The 27,187-nt window shown below is 44.3% G+C and overlaps 2 protein-coding genes and 1 non-coding gene across 5 annotated transcripts in view; 1 reads left to right on the forward strand and 2 right to left on the reverse strand.

The window, feature by feature from the left end:
• ARID4A (AT-rich interaction domain 4A) overlaps window positions 1-4,358 on the reverse strand; it is a 47,932-nt gene extending 43,574 nt beyond the window's left edge. For 2 of the 3 annotated variants that reach the window (XM_039712772.1, XM_039712770.1), the window contains exons 1-3: window positions 4,263-4,358; window positions 3,624-3,685; window positions 2,336-2,446 (exon numbers count right to left, since the gene is read on the reverse strand). In XM_039712772.1, the coding sequence (XP_039568706.1) occupies window positions 2,336-2,446; window positions 3,624-3,629 (117 nt within the window). In that variant the 5' untranslated portion in view covers window positions 3,630-3,685; window positions 4,263-4,358. Of the gene's footprint in view, window positions 1-2,335; window positions 2,447-3,348; window positions 3,438-3,623; window positions 3,686-4,262 lie in introns of all 3 variants that reach the window. The other variant, XM_039712771.1, reaches the window with a different exon arrangement.
• Window positions 4,359-17,047: 12,689 nt separating this feature from the next.
• PSMA3 (proteasome 20S subunit alpha 3) lies at window positions 17,048-26,483 on the reverse strand. The gene is made up of 11 exons (XM_039712774.1): window positions 26,406-26,483; window positions 25,503-25,585; window positions 24,822-24,945; window positions 23,876-23,977; window positions 23,681-23,754; window positions 23,049-23,121; window positions 22,048-22,113; window positions 19,404-19,450; window positions 17,817-17,884; window positions 17,608-17,672; window positions 17,048-17,236 (listed from the first exon to the last, which is right to left on the reverse strand). Exons 1-11 carry the CDS (start codon window positions 26,424-26,426, stop codon window positions 17,192-17,194), a joined length of 768 nt encoding a protein of 255 aa, XP_039568708.1. The 5' UTR covers window positions 26,427-26,483; the 3' UTR covers window positions 17,048-17,191.
• A 78-nt stretch (window positions 26,484-26,561) lies between these two features.
• TRNAK-CUU lies at window positions 26,562-26,634 on the forward strand. Its single transcript has one exon. It is a non-coding gene; the product is annotated as a tRNA-Lys (tRNA).
• Window positions 26,635-27,187: the final 553 nt, after the last annotated feature.

Genomic DNA, 27,187 nt, shown 5'->3' on the forward strand with positions numbered 1-27,187 from the left:
TTTAATATGCAGCTAATTTCTTAATAGCACACAAAAAACCACAAGAAAATGTGTGTCTATATATATATATACATATATAAAGATCTTATTACCCACATTAAGATTAACAATTAAACTCAAATGTTACTCAACAGAAAACACCTGGCATGGCCAATTTTACTGACAGGAAGCCCCAAGTATCACATTTAATTTTTAATCTGAAACATCATAATTAAAGAACAAGGCAAATCGAACACCAGTCATTCCACAGCAAACACATTTCAAGTGAGTTTAGACTTTGACACAATCCAGGGCAAACCTGGAACTGGGCTTCCAGATGAGAAGATTAAGCAGTGGGTTTTTTTTCTCTCTGATTCAACTGTAGCATTTCACTGACAACACTTTCAATACTAAACTACAACAAAAATAAAAGCCTCTCTTTATTAAAAATGTATCAAAAAATCACCAAACTGGCTGTGATAACAGCATTTCTGACACCTTGAGCAAGTTCTTATGGCAAAGATGTGGAACACCACCCATGTGATGAAAAAAAGGATTAGTTACAGTGTAAGTAAACTCTGCTACTCCCTTTAAAAACCTACATTCTAGAAGGGAACAGTGAGGAAACTGTGTGAGCATCAGCCTATGCAGTTTAATTTTAAAAAATCCAAAATCTCTATTTGTTTTCTGGAACCAACAGCTCCAGAAGCTTGCCTTGATAATGATGTCCAGTTTTCTGGCTCCCCCAATTATTCTCCAAGCCCAGACTGTAGCTATATTTATAAACACAACACCAGTGGAATGCCAAAACGGCAGCAGCATTAACACACATTCAGGTTAAAAATGCACTTTATGCTGATGCAAAATGTAAAATAAAAATTGCAGAGGGATGAATACAGGTTGTCCTGCTGCTCAGGAAAAGGCTACCGGACGTTTTGGACTTTTTGCACTCTTGGCAAGCGTGCCAGGGTGTGCCTACACACTCTTAATTACAGTATCAGGCTTAGCTTGTTAAAACTTCTATTGTTATAATATAATTGAGAGCCAGCGCCAGGAATTTCCACCAAGTCACAGCAGCCTCATGTAATTCCACATCTTATCGTGGAGTAATAAAGCATCTGATTCTAATGAGAAAAAGAAACTCCTACCTATTAACAGGCTAAATACTCTACCAGACCAAAGATGCAGACAAAATCAAGCTTGTCAGACCTGCACGCTGCTTCCTACAGAGCTCCTCATTAACACACATTTCAAAGAACACCACAAGTTTCCCTAAGTACTTATTAAGAACAAGAAAAGACTCCAGTATCTGAATTACATTTTTTTCTATTGATGAAAAGCACTCTGATAAAGTGATATGATCTATACATGTAACTGAAGAGGCTGAGGGTTGTTCTACTTGATCTAAGCATTAAAGCACACAAAAGCTTGGATGTATAGTTACAAAAAGCAACTTTCACCTCAATTTGTTGGGGATTTTGGGTCATTAATGACTTATTTACATATCTTGGACAGCAGGCACTAAAGTAGGAAGTAGGAAGATTTTAACAAAACAAAGAATAACAACAACTTCTGTATTTACTTTCAGTTTTAACTTGCATTTAACAATGTTTTATTCGTATTCTCAAATAGTGGCATTTACAACAGTATTGCAACATCAAAATGACAACTTTGTCTTTTGGTTGTTTTTCCAGAAGCCCTGTAAATGTGAATGAATGCTATGTGTCAATACTATCCATGCACAAAAATTCAGCTACAGCCAGGGCATGCTGCTTTAGAGCTGCATCAAGATACTAAAAACTTAAATATTACCCAAGGCATTGCTAAAAAAACCTGGCCTAAGAAACAAATTATTGCCATCTCTCTTGCTGTAAACTTGATTTTGCATTGCCTTTTCAGTTCCCAACTGTAAAAGTGAGAATGTCAGTTGGTAGGAAATGGAACTTTTGCTTCTGAAGAGGTTGCTCTTATTCCTATTATTCATGTAAAGCCATAATCTTGTATTTGTGACATCAAAACCTACTGCTGGGAAACTGAAGCACTCGAAAGCAGAAGACAAATGCAGTCAGGAGAAAAAGCAGCAAGAAAGCTCATTTTTGTTCCAGCAGCTCACTAAAAAAATGTAATAAAAAACCAACATTTTCCCCTCAAAATAAAGAAAAAAACCCCAAAAAAACCAAAAACAAAACTTCATCCCAAACCAAACAACAAAATATTAAAAAAAACACATTTAAGTGTTGTTTAGAATTCATACAGTGAAGTGATGAACATTTTCTAATCTTCAGGAGCAGGATGCCCTGTGAGAGCCCTCCCAGCACAGTGCTTTACCAAGAGCAGCAGCAGCCTCAGCACTCACCTTGACTTTCACAAGCCTCTTCACCGTCTTGATCTTGGCCTCGCAGAAGGCACCACGGTACTTGGCACTGACATCAGTCCCCACTGTCAGGTAGGCAGGCTCATCTGCTGCCTGCAGGGGAGCAAAAGCACAAAAACTTTAGCTCTTACTGATAGTTACAGCTGCAACATTATGTATTTCGTTTTACACCTAGGCTTTTAGACCTGCTGGCTTTTTTAATTGATAAATTGTCCGTCCTTGAGATTGCCATGGCAGAGGTCTTCAAAAGGGGAAAAAAAACCCAACAAACAAGTTACAGGAAGTTTTGGTTTGTCACTGATGTTGACACACACCTCCTGTCAATTCATTGTCAGCCTCTCCCAGAAATGTTTTTGAGGGTATTCATTGATACTTGGGACATCTGCTTATAAAAAGGGCAACAAAGTAGAGGAGCAACTATTAATTCAAGTAGGTTCTACACGAAAAGGCAACAGACAGCTGTATTTTTTCAGCTATAAGCAATCCAATGACACAGATTATTTAAAACGTTTGAGATTGGTGTCATCCCAACACTTACAATTAAGTCTGTAACATTCTATATATAGGATTTTTTTTCCTGGTGACTAAAAGGAGACCTCTAGAGAAATCTGTTGCAATCTTTCAAACAGATCTTTAACAATTATTTTCCTTTCCTGGAATGCCTTTATTAAAACTTAATTGCTAGTGCATTTTTAAAGAGAAATATTCATCACATTTTCCTTAACCTGGACTTTAATACTCAACACTTCACTTGACTGTGCTCATTGCAACTGATAAACAAGGACAAAATAAACACATTGAAAAGACAGGAAATGGGTGCAGAATCTAAAATAGAATAGGATATCTACGGGGTTTTTTTTAATAACTTGGTATTTCATTCAACTCTGAAGGGAAAAGGAAAAGTTTTGTAAATTATACTGCAATTGTTGAGCCTTTGTACTGAGCAAACCGGCAACAGCAAAGGCGGGACAAAAGCTGTGGTTTTGCAAACTTGCCATAGCAGCTGCTGATACAGGAAGCGTTTAAAGACGGGAGCCCGAAGGACAACAACAACTCAGAGGCGATGAGGATGTTCCGAGCGCTCCTGCACGGCGGTGAGAGCTTTAAATCACCTGCACCTCGCCGGGGAGCAGGCACAGCGCTCACAGCACGCACCGAACCCCGCGTTCTCCCGCTGCTGCCGTGCCCAGACGGAGAGCGATTAAAAATGAAATCTCCAGAGCGGCGGGCGAGCAGGGCGGCGATCCCCGCTCCCGCCGGAGCCGCCTACCTTCATCTTTAAGGGTTACGCGAGCGATTCCAGCTCCAGGACTTCTCCTCGCACGGGCAACACTGCAAAACAAGAGCGGGGGAGGCTGAGGGCTGAGCGCGGGGCTCGCCGCGAGGGGCGGCGGGGGGAGCCCGGGCACGGCGGAGGGAGGGACGCAGGGAAGGAGCCGCCGCCCGTCCCGGCCGCGCCGAGGGAGCGCGGCCGCCGCTTCCCGCCGGGCGGCCCCGCGCTCGGTGTGTGTCACGTCGCCATTTGTTCCGCGGGGCTCAGGGGCCGCCGCCCCCCACTCGCCCCGGCCTCCTCTCAACTTTCCGCGGCCCCGCCGGGCCCCCCTTCCCTCCTCGCGGACTTGTGCCTCCCGCCCCCCGGGGCAGCGCCGCAGCCCCCCGGCCCAGGGAGCGCGGGGGCCGATGCCGGGGATACCGGGACGGAGTTGGGGGGTGGCGGTCCCGGGGGTCCCGGTGCGTGAGGGGGCCGGCGCGCGCGCCCGTGCGCTCCCACAGGGCGGGGGAGGGGGGGAGCCGCTTCGCGTCCCCTCCCCCGGGACGGCGGCGCGGCAGCCGCAACTCCGCCGCCAGCTCCTCTTCCTCCTCCTCCTCCCCTCCTTCCTCCTGCTCCTCCTGGCGCGTCCCTTCCTACCTGCGAACTCCTCGCTCCGCGGCCCCCGCGCCGCCCGGGCCCCTCCGCAGACGGCGGCGGCCCCGGCTGAGCGCGGCCCCCGCTCCGCTCCGCCCCCCCCACCTCCCTCTCTCCCGCCCCCCCGGTGGGGGGGCGGAGCCGGCGCGAGCGGCGCGCAGGCGCGGCGGCCGCGGCGTCGCCGGCGCCATTTTGTGCGCGGCTCTTTCCCATTTTAGGCCGCGGGGAGAGGGAGGAGCGGGCTCGCTGGTGGGATCGGCGGAGGGAGCGGCCGCGAGGCTCATCCTGGGGTCCGCTGAGGCGGCACCGCGTCTCTTCCCGGCGGTTTGATCTCGTTGCCGCGTCTTGGTGGCGGCCCCGCTGGCGGCGGCGATGGCGCAGGAGCGGGCCCGGCCGGAGCCGGAAGTGGAGCGGCCGCCATGGAGGCGCCGGGACCGCCCGCCGTGAGGGCGCGGAGCCGCCGGGGCGGCCCGAGCGCCCCGCAGAGACACACCCGGGGTGCAGGTAGGGGCTGCCGGCCCGCGCCGCCCTCCCGCGGGGGAGGGCGCAGCTCCGCCGCCCTCACCGTCCCCGTGACGCGGGGGAGGGAGGGAACGCGCCCGGCCCCTGCCGCTCTGAGCGCTTCCCCTCGGTTCCCTCTGCAGGAAGGCGCAGCAGGGACTGGGATGAGCAGCGGGGAGGGCTGAGGGGTTTTTGGGAGGTGTGTTGGGGTGTTGTTCTGTCTGGTTACCCGCACCTGTGGGAGTCCTTTGAGAGAGTCTGGTCTTAAAGACGAGCTTTAACTTTGTTAAGTAGGAGTTACAGGCCGAAGCCGATGATAAACCCAACTGTTTTAAATTTAGTTTCACATTATGACATATTATACAGAATTTGTTCTGTGGCTTATGGCAATACAGATGCATAATTTTTATTCTGAAGTAACAGATCCATAGTTTTTATTCCAGAGTGATGAGCATCTATTTGACAGCGCTCACTGAGCTAAAAGGCATCACTCAGGGTTACCTACAGCAACAGTGGGGGACCATTGTGTTAATTTGACAGAAATAGGTGGTTAATTCAGGTATGGTTCCCATGTAAGTTCTGCTTTGAAGGTGGCTTTTATATATTTTTTTTAATTAAATCTGATGCTTTGGAAAGGGGCAAGTAATGGGAGAGCTCTCTAGAGAGCTCAGTGAGCAGAGGTGTGTGGTGCAGGTAAGCTCTGAAGGTTTAATAGTGCACAAAGTACTCAAGACTCGTTTGGAATTGACTGCAAGTAAGGCCTGACATGGAGAAAAGGTCTGGAATTTTGTTTGGATCGAGGCTGTAAATGTAAAGATAGTTGAAGAGCTCTGCAAAATGTCCAGAGGTTGAGGGCTCATTTAGCCTTGAGGGAGCTTTGATTCTGTGCTGTAGTTCTGTTTTATGCAGGGGATAAACTGGAGAGTATCAGAGGAGAACCTGCAGGAGACCTGGAGAGGGACTTTGGACAAGGGCATGGAGTGACAGCACAGGGGGAAATGGCTTTGCACTGCCTGAGAGCAGGCTCAGCTTCCATGTGAGGAAGGAATTCCTGCCTGTGAGGGTGAGCAGGCCCTGGCACAGATTGCCCAGAGCAGCTGTGGCTGCCCCTGGATCCCTGGCAGTGTCCAAGGCCAGCTTGGATGGGGCTTGGGGTACCCTGGGACAGTGGGAGGTGTCCCTGCCATGGCATTGGGGTTGGAATTGGATGATGTTTTTAAGGTTCCTTCCAACCCAAACCATTCTCTGATTCTGTGACTTAGAATGCATTATGTCTAACCCAAATGTTAACAAAACTTCCAAAATTCCATTTGAATGTGAACTTGTGATCCCTCTGTGGAATGTGTTGGGCAAATCCTGGCCTGGATTGTGAGCTGTCCTGAGGCATGGTTTGTATGTCTGTACTGAGTGTAGAACCATTCAATAAATAACAGTTTGTGATTGAACTAACCAGTCTTGTTTCTGATTTCTAGCATAAAAATCCTGCCCCTGTGGATGTGGCAGTTACAGCCAGCACAGTTGGGAGGCTCGTGGCACGTCACCCACCAAGCTGCTGTGAGCAAAAGGACTTGATTTTTGTTCAGCCAGTGAGCAGGAGAGGTGACTTGTTCTTTTATGGTATTTTAAGCACTAAGAATGCCCAGTGGGCAGCTCAGCACAGCACAAATGTTCTCACACAGCTTAGGGGTGATGTCTGGTGTCATGGAATGAGAACACTGTGCTTTTGGCAAGGCAGGAAAAAAGTCTAATCTTGATTTAAATATCTTTTCATTGGAATCAGATATTCAGAACTCAAGAGTTACTCCATGGTACTGAAATTTTGCATCCTAAATGTCATTGTTAAGCAGCTCTGAAACTTGAAGCCATCCTGGCTGTGCTGGATCTTTGCACTGTGCCCCATCCCCCTGTGCAAACCCTCACAGGGAAGCTGTGGGAGTGAGTGGAAGAAATGAGCAGAGGAGGTCACTTTGCTGAGCCTTTTTACCATGGCCTGGTGTGCTCACTGCACAGAGTTAGCAGCTGAGAGGCTCCAGAGTGGGACAGTCACAGAAAGTCCTTTTAGGATCTAATCCCTCTGTAAACAGACACACTGTGAGGTAGAAACATTTCATTTTCTAGGTCAGTGTTCAAAGCAGCAGTGCTTGGTTATCTGTACTTTGTTAGTGCCAAAAGCCTTGTAGATGCAGCATGGGAGATTTACCTGGGGAAATGCATTTGAGTTTAGCTTGAACAAATTAAAAGCTTCTTAATTTAAGAACAATTAAAAGTATTAAGGCACTCTAAGCACGGCACTGGTCACATGGAATTCTAAGTGATGGCTGTAAGTAAATTAGTAAAAATAATACACTTAAGCACTTGAAAATGTGTTTGGTGTATCAGTTGCAGAATGTACTTCTCCCAGAAATCTTGCCCAAAGTCTTCCATACATGTGGCACTTGATAAGGAAAAGTAAATTTAGAAATGTCTGTATCTTACAGTTCTCTTTAAGAACAGCAAAACAAGCAACTGTTGAATGTATCACGTGGCTTCCTTCAGATCACAGATAAAATAAGAAGATTTCTGGGATAAGTAAGATGGTTTTATTCTGTTCAGTAATCACATACTGCTCTTGACACACTGGATTTTTTTGTAGCTAAAAGAACTCAGAATACACCTACAATTGCAGCCAAAATAGTGTAGAAACATTAAAAATACTGGATCTTATTTAAACACTGGGCTTCTTTCTATGTGGTGAAGTACAGTGCTACTCTGTCAGACCTTGCAGTTCAGGAGACTTTTATTTCTGTTTCCATTGTTCTTTTTTTTTAATGCTCTTCCTCTTGATGTTTTTGTAGTTAAATAGGCAACACTTCTGCAGATCCTCTGCCTATGTGAACTGCAGAATTTCTGTACAAACTAAGGTCACATGCTTCCCACAAAGCTTTATTATCTAAATGATTGCAAACTGCTCAGAAGGGCACTGTAAGAAGTTGTGAAGTGCATGTTTAAAGAGAAAAAAATCCCAATAAATTTGAAATTGACAGCAAAAAATATCAGCCAGTAATAGCTGGATTATAAAAATGGAAGATCAAACCTTTCCTGGTTATGGAGAAAAAAATGTGCTGCACTGTTAAACTGTTAAGTTCCTTCATTTTTATAATGTGAGACAGAGGGGGAAAAAAGCCAAACCAACTTGCATGAAACCTGTTAAATGCTTACTTTTATTTTCCCCAGCTCTGGGGCATTCCTGTGCTCAAGTTCAGAAAAATGGACATTTAATTATTCGGACATTTAATTATTTAAACATAACTTCATGCTGACTTTAATCATTGCTTGGGAGGGTTCCCACTGGAGAAGACACAAAGCCTGGCAGCCCTCAGGAAGCTGAATTGATGCTTTCTCCACTGAAGTTCAGTGCTGATTCTTGGATCTGTTGTGGGGATGTTCTGCAGCAGTGCAGTAACTTCTGGACATGAGTAATGATGAAAATATTTGTGATGTAGAGCACTGTCAGAAATACTTGTGTGAGAAAAATCTCAGAACTGGGATTTCTATCAGCTCTGCAAAAACAATACTCACTTCATAGCTGCTTTTCCCAGTATCACCAGTAAAGTGATCCATGTTCAGCTGGCCAAGTTCACTGATCTCCAGGGAGGAGCAGCCCCATTTATTTTCCTGAATAAACCATGGCCAGACTTTGCTGTGCTTTGTGGCTGCAGGTGAGCTGCCACCCCCGTGTTGCAGGGAGGGCAGGATCAGTGCAGGGCTCACTGAGGTGCTCTTGGCAGCCCAGCACCACCAGAGCCCCCTCAGTTCTCAGCTGATGGAGCTGCTGCTTCCCCCACCCGTGAGCTGTGGCCTCTGTCAGGCAACCTCTGAATGCCAGACAGAAAATGTTCCTTCTTTTAAGACTGATTTGGTAATCTTGTGTTTGGACAGAACAAGAGCTGTGTTGCAACAGGCTATTTTTATTCTTTCTGGTATGGAATTTTATGATAGCTGACATATTTGTATCAAATGTTAATGTTGGCTAATTTAGGACCTACATGCTTATTGCCAGGGTTTACTTCAGCATGGATTCTAAAGCCAGTTTCTGCATGTTTTGGCACGTGGTATTATGTTAATCTGAATCTAAATTTCTGTTTCGTTGTCTAATAAAGGGATGCAGGATATGGAATTTGATTACAAATACACTGAATTTCTTGTGTTATTTCTCAGGACTGCAAGTTCATGTTGGTGAGGATAGTTACAGCTATCCTGGGGAAGTCATGCAGTGTTGCAAAACGACTACACAGCACTGCAGGGAAGCTGAAGATTTGTGCAGCAGCTTTAATTTAGATGTGGCAAAGGATTCTGTCATCACCTGCAATCAAGTGATCAGCCTGTCTTTCAAAACTTGAAGTAGGTGCTTGAAGTCAAATGAGAATTCAGTTACTGTTCTGGGTAGCACTGCTCACAGGGCTGCTGAAGGAGAATGTTCTTACATATTTTTCAAAAGAACACTTTGGATGCCAGCAGTAAAGGCGAAGGATCAGATCTTTACATCTGCCTGTCATTAGTTCAGGCTTTCTGGATAACATTTTTCATGGCAGGCACAAGACAGTGGTTAGTACCAGAAATGTATTTTGTGCATGTACAGGCTGCATCAGTGCATCAACCATTCCAGTGCTGTAAACTTAATTTTTTAACTCTCTGTGCTTTTTAACTGGCTTCCAAATTATCTCTGCAGCATGCAGCCTTTTTTCTTGGCTTCTGAGGTGGAAACCTTTATTCCTGATGTAAATTCTTTATCTGTGAAAATTTTGATCTTTCAGGAGGAGAAAATACAGGGGTTTTTTTACAGGAATGAAAGAAAAGTGTTGTTGGTAAATACAGTTACCCATCTACAGATTGAATTTATTTTATATTCTTGAAATAAACTTAAATGGAAAAAATTTAAACTTCTACCTGAATCTCTAAATAGTCTGTATTCTTCCTAACAAACTCAAATCTCTAGTTTATAATTACTGCTGCTTTAGTAAACTCCCATCTAAATCGAATGTACAGGGTAAAACTTGAAAGCAAAACCCATGTGGGTTTGGGAGTGGCAATTACTTATTTCATTGCTATGAAAACCAGCAGGAGAAAAAGTCTTTGAAGTTCTGCATGCTGTATTTGAAAAACCTTACTGCAGTCTTCTGAGTAAATTAAGATGCTGAAATGGAAGCTACTCCTCCATGAATATTGAACTTCCAAGATCTACTTTGTAGCACCAGTGTGGTCACTTTTTCAGCCTTTTGTGATACCACACAGGGAGGGAATGTTTACTGAAGAGCTGTCTGATGCTGCCCACAGCTAAGATGTGACTTGCTGCTGACACTGGAGAGCTGAAATGGGTGTTTCACTTTGGTGTAGAGAACTGGCTCTGGCTGGATTCATTTCTTTACCTGTGTTAGATCTTCTCTGGGTCTTCTTCTTTGTCAGTGATCTGTCATGGGCAATCCAAAGTAAGAATCTTCCCTCTTTATCCTACCTGTTGCTAGTTTATATCTTAGACTGATTTTTTCCCCACTGCTTCCCGGGAAGACTTTTGCTGCAGCAGTAGCCATGTAAAAAAAGTGCAAGAAGTAAATAAAGTCATGTTCTCCTATAGCAGTGTCTGAAAAAGCTTGTGCAAGTGGCTTGCAGAGTCCAGATATTTACTGAAATGCATCTTTCCATACTTGTGGAGATAAAGAACAGGGTTCCAACACTGATGGTGAGTCCTTGGACATGGTCCACCTGCCAGAACAGGGGTGTCTCAGGCTTGTCAGCACTGATAAGCTGGTGATTAAAATACTTTATTGTTACAGATGCAGAGTGTAGAGCAACGTGATCCAGCAGGATCAGGACTGTGGATTCCCAGCCCTTCTTTGTAACCCTCCAGAAGCACTGTGTGTGTGACACTGCAGTCTGTGTGTCACTGCCTGCAGCCTGGCACAAAGAGGGGAGCAGCAGCACTGCTGTTCAGCATGGCTGCTCAGCAAAAGAAAGCTGGGGAGGGCAGTGGTTACATGGCCTTTCTTCCAGGGCTTTTGCTTGTCCAAATTATTTCAATCACTGCAGGTTAATTTACTTTTCAGCCTCAGCTAATAAGACTGCAGTTGGTCAGTATTGATTCTTAGTTAAAAGTATTAATGCCTTCAGTCTTTTGAATTAAATGTTTTGAGCTGTAAGTAGCTGTTGGTGAGAATCTACAGTTCAGCCAGTGATTAAATTCTGATTTTTTTTTTTCCTGCTCAGCCATCTTTTCCAAAGCTATTTTTCATTTGTCTCTGTCTTTTGGAGGATATTATTCCAGGTAGCTCATTTCCAAGTGGCCAGGGAGTTGGCTGCCCCATCAGCACTTAAGCTGTTAATTAATTGCCAGCCTGTGCTGTTTGCTGGAGTTGGTACCTTCAGGGATGTGCTTTCCCCTGCAGTGCTCCTGTGTAGTGTCACCTCATTAGCTACAGCCATAAACAGAGCTGTGTTGTGTTACATTCAGAACTCTGACAGAGCACAATACATGGCTTTTTAGAGGGTTTTGTTATTCTGGATCAATGGAAGGTGTACTTGTGGGAGCGATCTGTCGTGTCCTTGCAAGCAGCACAACAGGATATGCTGGTGTGAGGGTAGACACGAGCACTTGGCTGGGGGAGGCAGCTCTTGATAAACCAACTGATGGAAAACACATTGAGCTACATTTTGGTTCAGCCTCAAAGAGCATTTCAGGTTTGTTTCTGTTCCTGATGTACATAGAAGTGTTTGGGGGAAATGGGCTCTCCCTTGGTGGGCTTTGTTGGCTGTGGGAGCACCTGGGGTTGGAATTGAAACTGAGCTTTGAACATTCTGCTGAAGTAGCTGGTGCTGCCTGTGCTGCTCTTGTCACCTGTTAATGCAGTCTCATGTAAGAGCTCGCTGTTCTTTCTGGATGTAATGAAAGGAGCAGATTTCCTGCTTCTCTAAAATCCCATCAAACAAGATGAATTTTAATTTACAAATATTTAGGCATCACTTGGGTGGGTTTTGGGGGTGTGTGGGTGTTTGGAACGCATCAGTTTTTGGGTGAATTCACTATAATTGAAGCTACTCTTAATCTGGTGAAATTGGAATCCTAATGACTGATTTTGGAGATGCAGACAGTATGTGTACCAAATTTTATCTAATTTTATGCAGCAATAAAGCACACCATGTTCTTTCTGAGCCCTTGATTGGCTTGTTTTATCACATTGCCTAAAATGGTATTGTCAGTGGGCAGTTCCTACACTGTTTTTAGGGGCGACTTGAGGAGATTTCAGTTTTTTCCTGTATCTGAAGATATGCATGTGTTTGGACTACAAACTGTGTGATGCTGCTGCCTGCTTCATTCTAGTTGTCCATTTTTGGTTGGCACAGCAACTCGTAAGAGCCATTTTTAAACAACTGTTTCAGAGTCCTTTAATAGCAATGTACTGAAGATGAAAGAGCACTGTGTGGGGGTGGCTGCATCCATCTGGAAAAAGGAGATTTGGTTTGAGCTTGGTAGTAGAGCCTGTGTTCTAAAATACTAGAATGTATTTACAGTAAGGCAAGGCTTAACTCTGCTACCACTTGTTTTCTGCAACTCTGGGTAATTAGACATAATAGGCAGTGAGATGCTCTAGAAAGGAAAGTTACAAACAGTTGGTATCTCAAAATAGCTCTCAGTTCTTAAGTAGAAGTAACTTCCTTGCTGCATGCAACTTGAAAAACTGGTGGGCAGAGGAAAAGCTGGTCCTTGTCTTACAGACATGCAACTGAAAGAAGGAAATGAGGGGGAGAGAACAGACTCTGTGCTGTATTTTTGGTGCAATTACAGCATCAGAATTGTCATGACAATCAAAACTATTTTTCTCTTTGTAATCTTTCAACTGTGTACTTCATTTTAAGGTCATGCTGAGATGTGTTAGTGAATTTGCTGTTTTGCTTTCCCTTCTATGGCTGTGGTTTTATCTTCAGGAAGAGACTTGCAAAACAGCCCTGGAATTGTTCCAAATCCCTTTCCTTAAGGGTGCCTGGGACTGCACAGGCAGGAGCATCCCAAGCAGTGCTGCATCCACATGGACATCACACTCTCAGCATGTGGGGCTTTAACCTCAGGCCATGGAGCTATTTTTGGTGATGAGAAGTTACAAATGAATGACCCAATGCTTGGCATACTTCGGATCTGCATGAGACACGTTCTGCTTGGAATGTTTCCTTTCTGAGAGTCAGCACCAAATACAGAGGAGTAGTATTTCTTTTGGAGATGGCCTCGTGGACGTCTGCCACACAGGAAATTTCATATATGGGTTACTTCTAACAATCTTGCCATCATTTATTTCATCAGCAGTACTAGCAGTTGTAAAGAGGCTATTATCCAAGGCAGTAACTTTTATGGCCTTATTAAAGTAACATAAAATTAATAATCTTGATGCACTAGCCTAAACTTGCTTTTTGAACTCTGCAAGTGCACTTTCATATTCTAAAATCTGCCCTGGTGCAGTCATGGAGATGGATAAAGTAAACCAGATACTGGAGCCTATTGTTTTGTAATTTGTCACCTGCAGTTCACCTAGTCCCCTTCTTAATTCTCTTGAGCAAAGCTGCTGTGTGTGGACCTGCTGACTAAATAATTGTAACAAGGAATGTGACATATCCAGCCTCAATAAACAGCAGAGTGGTGATTCATGAGGCGCTGAGTAACAGCCAGTGCATGCGTGAGACTTAAAGAGGAAGCATCTCACTGAACAGGCTGCTCTTGTGTCATTGGTGGATCTGTGCTTCTTAAACACTCCTTGGGTGGAGGGATGACTTTGAGCTAAGAGGTGACTTGGTCTGTAGACTCTTCCTTCCTGCTGTTCTGTGTAAGCCCTGTGCTTTGGGTCTTGAGCAAGAACACACCATGGAAACCCTGAGCTTGAAGTGTTTCAGCATGGCAAGGACTGGAGTTATGCATTCCAAGTGGGTATTTAACTTTCTGCTGTGTTATGTGTTCCCATAAATGGCCAGAGTAGCACAAAGTAGGTTACTTGTGGAGCCTGAAGCAAGCAGTGCTGCTTTTCTGCTATCTTTAGATCTGAAACTTCCCAGTGCTTTGGGCAGAAATAACCCAAGCGAGACTCTCAGAATCACCTCTTGCTCAAATCTCTAATTCAGAAGATTTCACCCTGCCATTTGTTTGCCTTGCAAAGCATTTCCACATTTTAGTTACACTAAATTGTTATAATTGACTATTTTCAAGCCAGCTGGAAAAGCTAATTTTAATTTTAGGGGAGGGGATCCCAGCCTTACTTCTGTAGGAATGCATGCTGCCTTTCAAACCCTCATGTTGGCTGCCTGATCAGGTGTCAAACTCCTGTCTTTAGATGTTTAAGCCTGCAGGATATGGGAGTATCTCTAACAGAGCCAATTTTTTTTCCCCCTAGTCCTGTAATTAAAAGAGAGCCTCTGCAAAATACAAGCTTTTTGGTTGTTTGCAATTTAATATTATTTTGTCTTGTTCTGGAACAGATCTAGTTGTCATCTAAATAATCTCAGATCCAGCTTGAGCCCTTCTGGAGCTTGTTCATAAAGTGATTTCCCTCAGACAGCTCTGTACATTTAGAAGAAAATGGTCTTCAGCATTAATTAAAGTTTAATCATTCTTTGCTGTCCCACTGCATTTTTAGTTCATTTGGTCAGTGTGGCCATAAGCAGCCACTTCCTTCTTTTTTAAAGATTTCTTTTCCTTCTCAACTGCATTGTTTGACATAGCAACGAGTAAATACTTCTCAGTAGCAAAACTCATTGAAGTTTCTGTTTAGCCTATCAGCTGTGGAGTAAATTAGTGAAACATTATGATGACTAACACACTGCTGTATAATTAGTTAATTTTTAAGTAACTAAAATTAGTAAGTTACTTGTTAAATACAGTGTGGTTGCCTCATGGAACTGCAGGGTTACAAAAATAGCTGTCACAGGGTACTTGCAGTAGCTTTTCTGCTGGAATGAGTCTCTGGGCTAGAAATCTGTTCTAATGTTCCTGGGCCTTGTTGACAAGAAGTAGCAATGCTGAACCTATCATCAAAAAAAATTCTACTGGTTTTCTGTTTCTAAAGTAAAGGGCAATGTCAGTATTAAGGGAGCTTGTTTAGAATTCTCCTGTCTTTTTCCTCTTTGACCTCCCCGCCTCCTCTCCCAAAAAAAAGCAGATGTCTTTTCTCACCTTCCAATGCTCTTTTTTTTTTCTTTCCCCATCTACAGTCAGTGGAAATGAAAGTAAGTTTTTTCCCTTACCATCAACAGGCTGAGTCTATACTCTGATAAATTAAGGATTAAATTTGGAAAACAACCTGACAGTAATAATCATCTTGGTATTACTTAACTAAATTTTGCTATGACAGGCAAGACACTGGGCAGCACTTTGCATGTACTGCTATCTACAGCCTCTTGAAATTGCTTTTCATGGAACTTCTTGTTTGTTGTGAAAAGGTATAGAAAAGTTATGTGTTTATCCTCAAAGGAGCTGCTTAAATTGCCATGTTCTCCAAGTAGTTATTTGGAAATTTTGGATAAGCAAGGAGGTGGCTGTGCACCTCTTATCTCTTCATATTCCTTCAATTTTGTCTTTTAAATATACACAGCTGGTCCTGCTCTTCTCGCTGTACCCTGAAGTGTGGCAGTGAGTGTTGTCACAGCTCCTGTCCCCAGCTGTGAGTGGCTGTCAGTGACAGGACTGGAGGGTGGATTGATGGTGTAGCCACACGAGGTTTACTGCAGTTTCCCTTAGCAGCTCACACCGTGTGCTACAACCACCAAGCTCATGGGTCTGATCCTGGACCTGATCATCCTCGTGGCTCCCTTCCAACTCAGAATATTCTGTGATTTTAGGAATGGAATCAAGACACAATTCAGAGAATCAGGTACTTCCCTGCTGCCATTGCCAGGGAGTGGCAGATCAGCCTCAGATGATGCTTTAAGGTGCTGCTGAGGAGTTTCCTGACTGGCACTGGCCTGTGACTGCAAGAGCTGAGTCAGCAGGAAGCTGCAGTAGTAAATTCAGTCTGGAGGCCTGGAATTCCAGGCTGACTCAGTGCAGCAGCTGTTACTGCTGCCTCAGGAGGAGGCACTGAAGGAGGCTGCCTGTCCTGGCCGTGACTAAGGCTGGCTCAGGCTGGTCCCTTCTGTCCCAGCAGGAGCTCAGGTAGCCTGAACTGACACAGTCAGAGCCACCTCCCTCTGCTGACCTTCCCCTGTGACAAAAAGGAAGTAGAACCTGTGCTTTGTAATCCTGGTACAAAGGAGACTGGAGAAGGCCAGGTATTTTCCAAACTACCTCTATAAAAATAAACCTGTAAGGGAAAGCTGCTGTTCTAAGGGTTGGTGAACATGAGTGTGCAGTCCTAAAGCTGAGGAGTTTGATTCATTACACAGGTATGCATTTTAGATTAGCAGGGCCATTAGAATTTTAACTGCATGTACAAACAAGACTTCAAAATTTAACTGAGTTTTAAGGTGGTGAACAGAACAGTTTATTACCTTATGGAATCATATGGGTTAGAATGGACCTGAAAGATCATCTCATTGCTCTCCCTTGGTGTGGGCAGGGTCACCTTCCACCAGACCAGGCTGTTCCCAGCCCCATCCAACCTGCTGTTTCAAAACTTTGAAGTGACTAGAATAGGCAGTCTGTTTTCCTAGGAAGTGGGGAATGACAGCAGCAAAGCTTGTTTTTCTCTTCTGGAAAGGTCAACAATTGATGAAGCTGATTCAGAAGTGTGTTAAGATTAACTGCAGCTGAATAAAAGAGTTTAAAAATAGTTTGCCTCTTCAAGCATTAATTCCAATTACATTGCTTAATAGATCTCACAGCTTTAGAACTTAACACAAGCACTGTTTTAAATTGAATTAGTTCTTAATTCCTCCTACTCCTCCACTAAGCCTAGGCTGAGTACTTCAGATTAACATTCCTTTTGCTGCACTCCTGGTTGTTACATGGGCTGTTAGGAGTTGTCAGTGTGCACGTCACCTTAAACTATAACCTGCTGCTGGAGCTGGCCATGTTCTCATCTCTGTGCCAAGTGCAGTCACAGACTGGCTGTGAACAAACTGCAAACTGTTTAACCAAGGAAGAACAGAGTACTAGTTTTTAATATTAAAATGTGCAGCATTAGCAAGAGACTTGTCTGGTGTCTGAACAGATTGTTTTTCTGTGCATAGCCTGGCTCAAATGGAGTGCTGTAGGAAGCAACAGCAGCCTGATAATGTCTTTCCTTCTCAATATCTCTGATACAGTTGCTGGCCTATACATTTTGAAATAAAAGCTAACAGACAGTAAAATGGAAAATTTATTAGTGCAAGTTGGTCAGTTGGTTTCTTCCAACAAGTACACAACAGCATCCCATGCATAATGCATTATAAACAAACCTGGTCTAAGATAAGAAAAGTTGGACTTGTTTTGGAGTAACAATGTGTTACATATTGTCATCATCTGACTCATCTTCCTCTTTCAAAGATTCCTGTTTAAAAGAAGAAAGTGTAATTAAAGAACAGTCTAACAGTTGTTTTATAATTCAGCCTGCAATAAACACAATGAGGTTTGCTGCAGCTTCATCCCCCCTCTCACTGTGTCCACACCCTTGCAGTGAGCAGGACAGCTCCCATCAGTACATTTCCTTTTGAAGCAGAAAGACCCCACTTGTGGCCGGCAGTGAATTAACAGTTTCTGAGAGCAAGAACTATCCCTGGGTTACATTGTAGCCTTCCCTATTGTCCCTTCCCAGCAACACCAGCTCCCCCCGAGGGGATGTGTGTTGGGATGATACAATTTCCAGGCAGCTCAGCAGTTTGTCAGGTGAAGCACTGCAACAACACCCAAGTCATAACTTACCTTGGCATATTTTTCTGCTTCTTCTCTGATGTCTTTGGGAACAATTTCATGTTTTCCATTGGTTACTGCCAATAAAAAGAATATATCTTAATTACAATTCACACAAGGAGCCTGACATACAGAGTGAATTTAAGAAGCAATGTTTTGCTTTAGTTACAAAAGGTTATAAATTTTCTGGAGTGTTTATAGAAATTACAGAAATGCATTACTTTCTCCAACCCAGCTGAGTTCCAGCTCAAAAGCTTTATCCTTTACTTCATCGTGAACTATGTAGATTCTGAAAGGAACAGACAAAGAACAGATTAGAACAGACTGACCAACAGGCTAAATATACTTTGTTCCTGTCACAGATTTCTTCTGTTATTCTCATGATTAATAGACGCTCTCCCTGTGCCTTCTCCCCCACCAAAAACCATCAGAGAATTTTTCAAGCTTAAATCTACTAATGTAACAACACCTTGAATCATTACAGCAAGATGCAGGTTGAGATGTTCAAGTTGCCCTGACTGGAACAAACACTGAGATTTAGATACTGCAGGACCAAGGCTGCATCATCACTGCCTGCTTCTGCCAGAGCAGTTACAACACAGCTTGGAGTGTCCTGCATTTCCCCTGTAAACCTTACTGCACTTCACACTTAATACTAAATCCCAAATTAGACACAGTATTTTGTGTCTAATCAGAAGTCTGTACATAAGATTTCCTATGTGGTGCTTATGGCAAACATGGAAATGGGAATTTAAACTCCAAGTGGTATCCCAGCATACACAGTGCCACCCAGACCAGTAAAATCACAGCTTAGCCTGTGGGACAGAAATGTTAACACTGCAATAATAAAATTGATTTGATTCATCCTGTGGCAGAACATGCAAACAAAGTGGAACAATCCTGAGCTGAGACACTCAAAACAGCAGAACTCACAATAACCTGTGCCTTCACTATTTAAGAAGTCTGTATTTAGTTTGTTTCAGAAAGCACTAACAAGTCAGAAGTTGAAAAATACCAGCAATTTCTACCAAGTGTGGAAACCCTGGAGATAATGGAGGAAGGCAGGATACCTTCAGCAGCACACTTCCAGTGGAAGTATTGTGAAACAAATATAGACTGAAGTGAACATTGGTGTCCAGGAAAATGCCCCTCTGTCCTTACAGACCCTCCTGTCTGCTAGCTGAGGTGATCTCTAGGCCTTTCTCATGGTTCAGCTGGTTACAAGCCTTTTGCAACAAAGTGTACACCTTCACAAGCTCCTGAAGAAATCACTGCTCTGGACAGTGCCTAGTATTTTAGGTTTAAAAGTTATTAAAATCTTTGCTACCTCACTCAGTGCTACTAAGGAGATGAATTTGAGCTGAAAAACAGAGCCCTGTCTAGAGCTGCTGCTGAGTTTGAGCTGAAGCAGAACTAGAACCGAGGTATTTTCATTATTATAAATTATTTTTAAATGTCTAATAATAATACAGCTATACTGAATGTATTCCTTTAAAGAAGTACTATTTTGCTTCTTCCCCAGGTATTTGAGGTTTTTTTTAGGCTGGGTCCAAGATTTCAGCATCATTTGTGGGCAGCTTCTCTCTGAAGCATCAGGTCATTGTTCAAACAACTCCTACTTCAGAAGCAGCACAACCAAGAAGTTTCCCTTCATCTGTCACCTGGTTTAAATATTTTAAAACCAGGGATTAGAGTCAGACAGTTTAACACACAACAGCCAATTTAAAAGGAACAGCCTCAGTTTCAAACCAAAGCAAGCTCACCAGGCTGGATTTTTGTCAAGTTGGAAAAACAGGTTGGAGACTTACATTTTTGCAACTTCTTTAACAACATCACGGCAGGTCATTTCCTTCATCTGCAGGCAAAAGACACACAGCTATAAGATTTCTATCAAGAGAATATAAATCTTCCACAGGGTCAGAACAGGAGAGGCTGTGCATGTGCCTGATGAGCTTCATGTTCAGGAGTCAAAGGAACAGAAAAGGCCAGAACCACATTTCTTCTCTACAATGCATCTTCTGGCCTGCTCTGTGCAAGTCATTCTTCCAGGGAAGAATATTACAACTGAAAGATTCTAGGAAAAAAATACTACTTGGAAATCCCCCAGTTTAAAGCACTCATCAGCTGAAATCTTAGAAGCTACACTGGTGATGCTGGCATCCTAAAAGCTTGACTTGTTCCTAGATGCTTTATGCTCAACTGCTATAAAACAACCACATGGGAGAGCACCATATATTCACATGTAATACTGCTATTCCTTCTAGGCAGCATAGGAATACTTTTGGTCTTACCAACATTTTATGCAAGTAATTTTGGGTTTTAAGTAATGCCCCAAGAGGAGAATACTGTTTAACAACCAACTGCCTGCCTGAGCAAGGCATCAGCATCTCATTTCACATTTTCTCAGTTATAGCACAGTGTTTTGGCAGCTTCACAGTTAATCAGAACAAAGGCTGGTGCAAATTCCAGGACATAATAAACTTTGTGTTTTATAGATTGACTTTTCTGGCCTATGAAGCAGTAATGTATTTTCCTATATTTCTATAATGCAATTAACCATCTCTTCCAATTCCCCAAACACTTTCAAACTCTTAGTATGGCAGGTAAGGCACTGGTGAAGAGATGAAGGTGACAAGAGTTCATGTGGAATGCCACAACCCTTTCTGGGGTGAAGCAACAGGCCACAGAAGAAATGCCCGTGCCTGGTTGGACAAATGTGCCACCACAATCCCATCTGGAGAAGTTCCCTAAACAGAGACCCACTGCCTTTGTGACACTCAGTCCAGAACAGAAATGTAGCTTGTGTCACACAAACATTTAAATGATGATGTGTATTCATGCATTTTATAAAGTCAGCAGTCAAACAGGAAACACTAAAGCTCTACTACTGCCATGTATATTTACAAAAGAGAAAACTGAAGTCAATTTCATTCCCGTCATTATCCTTTTCCCATCCAGGTATGTAAATTCTGCAGACAATGAAAGTAAACAATGTGAACACTTTTATCCCAGGAGTTAATCATGATCATGTCCACATATCAAAAAGTTGTATTAGTATCAGAGCTGCAGGAGATGAAGAGATTCAAGCAGTCTCCACACAACTACAAGTTTTCCCACAGCTGAGTTTCAGACATAAAATGCAAAGGATGTGATCAGTGCAGGGTTTTCCTCTTGCCCCCTCAGCTAACCAGAGTTTCACACGCTGTATCCTCCCCAGCCAGAGCTGCTCTGCAGTCCCCCAAGGCAGGGTTCAAGTCCTGACTCCCTGCCTGCCTCTCCCTTTCCACCTGCACTCATCTCTTCCAACAAACAAACCTTAGCTGACCATCAGCTGAATCACCTCACAAACCTTTTGTACTTCTGGTTTTTCCCATCTTAGCTTTGACAAATTCACATTATCAAAATCAGCTGTGACCTGGAAACCTGCTCAGTCCACAATGAACAAAAGCCACAGGCACAAGGGGCTGGACTCACCCCACAGAGCTGTGGCAGGATCCCACACTTCATTACTGGGGACACTGCACACCCCCCTAAGTGAGCACCTCAGCTGGGCCCTGTGCCACACCTCTGTTCAGGAATTCACATCAGTAACTGCAGAAGTTTTGGAAAATCCCAGCTCTGCACAGAAAATTAACTATTTGGAATAAATTGTGTGTTACCCAATGCAGCACTGTCTCTTGCCAATGTGCACACACAGGAATTGAAATTATGATTCCCCAGGTGCCACAGTTCCAGTATAAAGATCAAATGATCATGCAGGCTTCTTACCTTTAATTTGGTATTCAAGCAACTGAACCAGATTCAAAACTGAGTGAATCAAGTCTAGAACATTTCAATTTTTCCTGTAATTTTTCATTCATGGTGCTACAACACCATAAATAGGCTATTCTTAAAAACACAACAATCATATAAACTCTGAACCTTTCCATGAGCAGCTGTGACATCCCTGTGCAGACCAAAATAAGATATATTCATAACAGAGTATCACATAAGAAGTACATGAAACAGACCAGGAGGATTTGTTTCCATGTTGTCTCCACCTCCAAGGGTGTGAGATATTAAAACACATGAGGAAAGTGGAAATCTTTCAGGATTCTACCATAACTTCAATCAGCTAAAGGGACACTTCAGTACTTTTTGGTTTTGGCCTTCTCTCCACAGACCAGTTTTTCCTTAGCAAGAGCAGCCTTTCTGAACTTGTTGAACAAAAGAATCATGTAAAACCTTTGGGAAAAAATAGATACAACACCCTGCACAATTCTGCCCTATGGTTTTTGTTCAGAATTAAAAATACATTTATACTTTTATATTCACTCACTTGGCTCACTGGCAAATGTTCAAGGAAATATTTCACCTGCTTCTCCTGCATTTTATATATTTCAGGCACCCAACAGGTAACATGATAAGCCAGGAATATTTGTCTTGAGACAGCACAACACTGTTAAACCATACCTGAAGTTTTTCTATCTCTGTTTTTGCAGCCTGCCTGGCTTTACCAATGGCACAACCCCAATAACCCTAAAAAAAAAAAGAAACAAACAATATGCAAATGTAATTAAATACTAGACCCTCTACATCTCTTACTGTCACTTTGCACATGACAACCCCACCTTAGTCATAAAGAGAGGCCAAAAGACCTTGGTATTGTTCTCTCTTGGGGCACATCCCCAAATTGTTGAATAGAGCCCAATTACTACATCAGTACCACCACTATTGATAGAAATTGTCCAGTAATTCCTGGACAGAAATTTATCAGCTCCAAATGTTTTAACAGATTTTTTTAATTGCTATTACAAAAAATGGAAGAATGAACTAGAATTAGTTGGAAGAGATAAGTTTTACATGAACTACAGAAGTTCTGCAGGATCCAAGCAAATCCCAAGCTAAACCCACCTACTGTGCAAATGTATTTGAAGTGTAAACACACAAAAATTAAGCATTTCTATTTTTCTCAACAGCCATGGTACTGGATATACTGCAAGAACATTTTAAGAAATCCAGCAGTATGGGTGTGCATCAACCTGTGTGTAACACAGAGCTGAAAATGCAGCACTAACATTTAAAAACAATTCTATTTTGGTTTGGTTTGCTGCTGGCAGGCAGTGCCAGAGGAACAGCCCTCTCTCACCTAAGTATTTAGAGAAGGGGTATCACCACAATTTTTGCCTTTTGGAGCAGTGCATGGGAGTTTTCACTGGACACAGCCACGTGGATGAACTCCCAGTTTCTGACAGACAAGCTTTAAACTAATTTCTCAGACTGCACTTCTAAGAAATACACAATGTTTGTTTAACAAGGATGTGCAAAGGAGCAGCAGTGATTCAGCAGAGATCTTCCCAGGGAAAAGGAGAAAACAACAGCAGCTCTTTTGGACCAACACTTACTATTTCCCCAACTAGAAATTTTTAAAAGAGGAACTTGTGCTAAGATGGAAATATTTTTGATACACTCACGTATGAAACTCCTGATGGATCAATCATGTACAGCTGTGCACCATCATCACTATCATAGGACCCCAACATGAAACTGGAGGACAAAAGAGAAGTTAAAACCTTTCCTTGTACCAACACACCCAGAACTAGAGAGGCTACACCAGCTCAGGTTTCCTACACCCTTCCTGGAGGAGAACTCCTCCTGTCCTGCTACACTCTGTTGAGCAATTTGCCTCACAACAGCACCCGCACATTGCCAGAAACCTTTTACTGATCAGTAACCTGGCAGATGTCTGTTTATCAGTCCCTCTGTACCAGAATCACACAGGAGCTGTAACCTGCTCTTGGGGTGTCAGGGCAAGCAGGGTGACTGCAGAGGGAAGTTCTGCTTTCACCACCAGCACAAACCCTCAAACTTTAAAAACCTGGGACAAATTAACCAGCTTTGCAAAAGCCTGGCAGAGCCTTATGAGAATATAAATTCCTCACCTGAGGTGTTAGACATGCACAAAAAGAAAGGGGAAGGGATTCTTTAGGAGATTAACTGTGGATTACTAAGTCCAGGTTCCAAAAAACAATTCAGACAGCTGAAGCAATTCTAGCAACTGTGAACCAAAAGACATTTACAAAGAGAGTGTGTCTGCAAGACTCACCTGCAGCCAAAAGGCCTGACAGCACTGTACAGGGTGTAGGCGTGCACATACATGGCCACTCTGTCTGCAAGATGCTGCGTGCAAAAAGGAAAAATAAAACACTGGAAACCCTTATTTACAGAAACGAGGAATAAAACTTCATTCTCATGTCAAGAATAAAAGCCAAAAGCCCTGAGAGCTGCCCTGCTGTCTCACCTTCAGGGGGATGTCGTAGCCATAGTTAGACCTGAAGTTGGAGGCCTCCTCGCGGGCGATGTCTGCCAAGGAGCGCGCGTCTGCCAGGAGCCCCGCCACGGCCTGCAGGGAGAGCACAGCTGCCCTCACAGCCAGCACACACACACACACAGCTCCAGGGCTCTGCACGGAGCAACCCGCGCTGCCCAGCTGCCTCCAGCCTCTGAACCTGCCCATGGCAGCGTGTGCTGATAGAGCTTTCCTTAGGAACGCCAATAATCGAAGTCGTCATCATTCATTATCAACCTTCATTCATTAGCACCTCATGGGTTACCAGACTGCCCCAGCCCAACCAGTGCTTCACATCCCGTGTGTTCACAGGCTTCTCTCACACTGCAGCCCTGCCTGGCACCTTCTCACTCCTGTCATGGACAGGCCTGTCCTCCACACACCAGTCCCTAAGGAATTCTGGTGGTTTCCACATTGCTGAGAAGAAAACCTTGTATGCAGCAGGTTTTCCCTAAACACACCTTATGTGGTAACTGTGTAAAAAAGTACCATTTTAACATTTGTGTTTATATTTACATACAAGTCTGAACAACTGGAAAAGCATTCCTAACAATTTAGAACAGCCTCAATATTCTACTTTAAGTCTGGATTTTACTTATATATGTTTTAACGCAAAGAATAAATTACAGAACAGTAAAAAAACCACTGGCATTTCTGACTTTGTACACAGACACATCAACATTACTTTCTTAATCCACTTATTTTTGATTGTCTGATTGATAAATTTGTATGTTTTAATGCAAAGAATAAATTACAGAACAGAGTAAAAAAACCACTGGCATTTCTGACTTTGTACACAGACACATCAACATTACTTTCTTAATCCACTTATTTTTGATTGTCTGATTGATAAATTTATCCTTTTGAGGGGGCCACCTTACAAAGGAGTGGCACTTACCATCCCAACGTGCCGGTCCACATTGAAGAGGCGTTTGTTGGACCCCTCCTCGTAAAGCTTGGACAGGACTAATTTTTCTACTCCAAACACAACACCATCTTTGCATCTTATCCCAATTGCTGTACTGGAAGACAAGAAAAATGTCAGTTCCTCACAATGTAAAATACTTCACAGACAATCAGCAAGGCAGAAGAAACAGGGACATGATTTCTCCCAAGGTAGGTTGGTCACAACTCCAGCACTGAAGACAACAAGGGGGTGGAAATAAATGGTCTTTAAGGTCCTTTTCAACCCAAAAATCATCCTGGGATTCTGTGATTCTAATCCTGATGTGGAGCAGAGAGACCCCTGGGTGACCCTGCCAATCCATCCTGCTGCCCCTAAAGCACAGCTGGGATTTCCACTTCCCAACATTCCTCACACACACTCCAGGGAGCAGAGGCACTCCCAGAGCAGCTCAGCAGCTCTTGGATGTCCTCCATGACTTGAGGAATCCCTGGGCAGCTGATACACATTTCCAAGGAAGGTTCTGAGCATGCCTCATCCACATCCCTAAAATGGCCTTTTAGATCAGAGCTCATTTCACCACCACAATTTTACCCTCACGTTTCTCTAGTCCAACAGCTCTGCTTCAAAAGAGGCCAAAAGAGCAGATATTTGATGCAGATATTTGTATCTTACCTGCTATTCTCCACAGCTTTCATAGCATATTCCACTTGGAACACTCTGCCATCTGGAGAAAACGTGGAAGCTGACAGGTCATACTGAAGAAAAAGACACAATTCTCAGGAAGAAAAACTCACACAGAATCACAGCATTTTCAGATCAAGCCTATTCATTTAAAAAAGTCAAGACTGTCACTGCTAGAGATGAAGTCCCCAAAGCAGGCTGACCCCTTACATGAGATGTAGAAACAGAAGAAAACAGAGACAAAAAGGCAGGAGAGGCCATTTCATCAGTGCTGCACGTAGCCACACTGCAAATCCTGGATGTGAAATCACTGAGCATTACACAACACTCCAAACCTATGGCAGCTTTTGTCTGCCTTTACATTTCACAGAATCCCTGAGTGGTCTGGGTTGGAAGGAACCCTAAGGATTACCCACTTCCAGCCCCCTGCCAGGGCAGGGACACCTTCCACCATCCCAGGCTGCTCCAAGCCCCATCCAGGCTGGCCTTGGGCACTGCCAGGGATGCAGGGGCAGCCCCAGCTGCTGTGGGCACCCTGTGCCAGGGCCCCAGCCCCTCACGGGGTGAATTCCTTCCCAATACCAAACCCCTCTGTCCCTCTATTCCTCTTTGCCATATCCCTACAGCTCCCGGCCCAGAGTCCCTCCCCTGCCTCCCCGCAAGCCCCCGCTTAATTTAAACGCATGGACCACAGGACTGTATCTGAAATGCACAATGTGTATTACACAGAGGGCTACAAGCAGTGCATTATCCCGGCGCCCGCCCCGCCCCGCCGCCGGTTCCCCGGGCCTGCCGGGCCGCAGTGACTCAGCCGCCCGCAGCGCCCCGCAGCCGCGGGCGGGCGCGCTGTGCCCGCGGCGGAGCCGGCGCTGCCGCCCCTCACGCCGCACTCACCCCGGTGCCGATGGAGCTCATGGCGGCGCCGCTGCCAGCCCGTCCCGCGCCCACCGCCCAGCAACGCGCGCTCCCATTGGCCGCCGCGCCGCGCTCCCGGGGTGACGTCACCATACGCTATATTAAATAGTATGTAATTGGAGGCTTCGCCACAGCGCCCGGCTAGCTCAGTCGGTAGAGCATGGGACTCTTAATCCCAGGGTCGTGGGTTCGAGCCCCACGTTGGGCGCATTAATTTTGAACCCCTCGAAGGGTTCCAGGCGGGAAAACGCCCGTTCCTGAGGGAAAGCCTCGGTAAATCAGTGAGAAAATGAGTTTTTGTAAGTGACCTGCAGGCAGGAATAACGTGTGCATAACGAAGTCGGAGCCGTGAGGAGCTGGGCAGTGGTCACTAAACAGTGTATACCATGTTATTTTATTTTTTAATAAACAATGCAGGAAACAGACATTAATAAAGTAGAAGCTGTGGGCTCCCTCACAGACAAGAGGAATTAGAGACACCCGGATAAAGCAGAGAGCTGGGCAAGCACCTGCATAGGAAATGTAACAAGAGGCAGGGTGGGATTCTCCATCTAGCATGGGGCAACCCTGGTTAAACACAGGAAAGCAAACTACAGGAGAACTACAGGAAAACTACAGGAACTGTAGGAAAACTACAGGAGAGCAGCCAGAGTAGCCCCACTGGGGGGGGTTTAGGGTAGCAGGAAATTCACCCCTGTGAGGGTGGTGAGGCCCTGGCCCAGGGTGCCCAGAGGATCCCTGGCAGTGTCCCAGGCCAGGCT

This window comes from Passer montanus, unplaced genomic scaffold, assembly GCF_014805655.1.
Source record: "Passer montanus isolate IOZ18808 unplaced genomic scaffold, ASM1480565v1 scaffold27, whole genome shotgun sequence".
NCBI classification, from domain to species: Eukaryota; Metazoa; Chordata; class Aves; order Passeriformes; family Passeridae; genus Passer; species Passer montanus.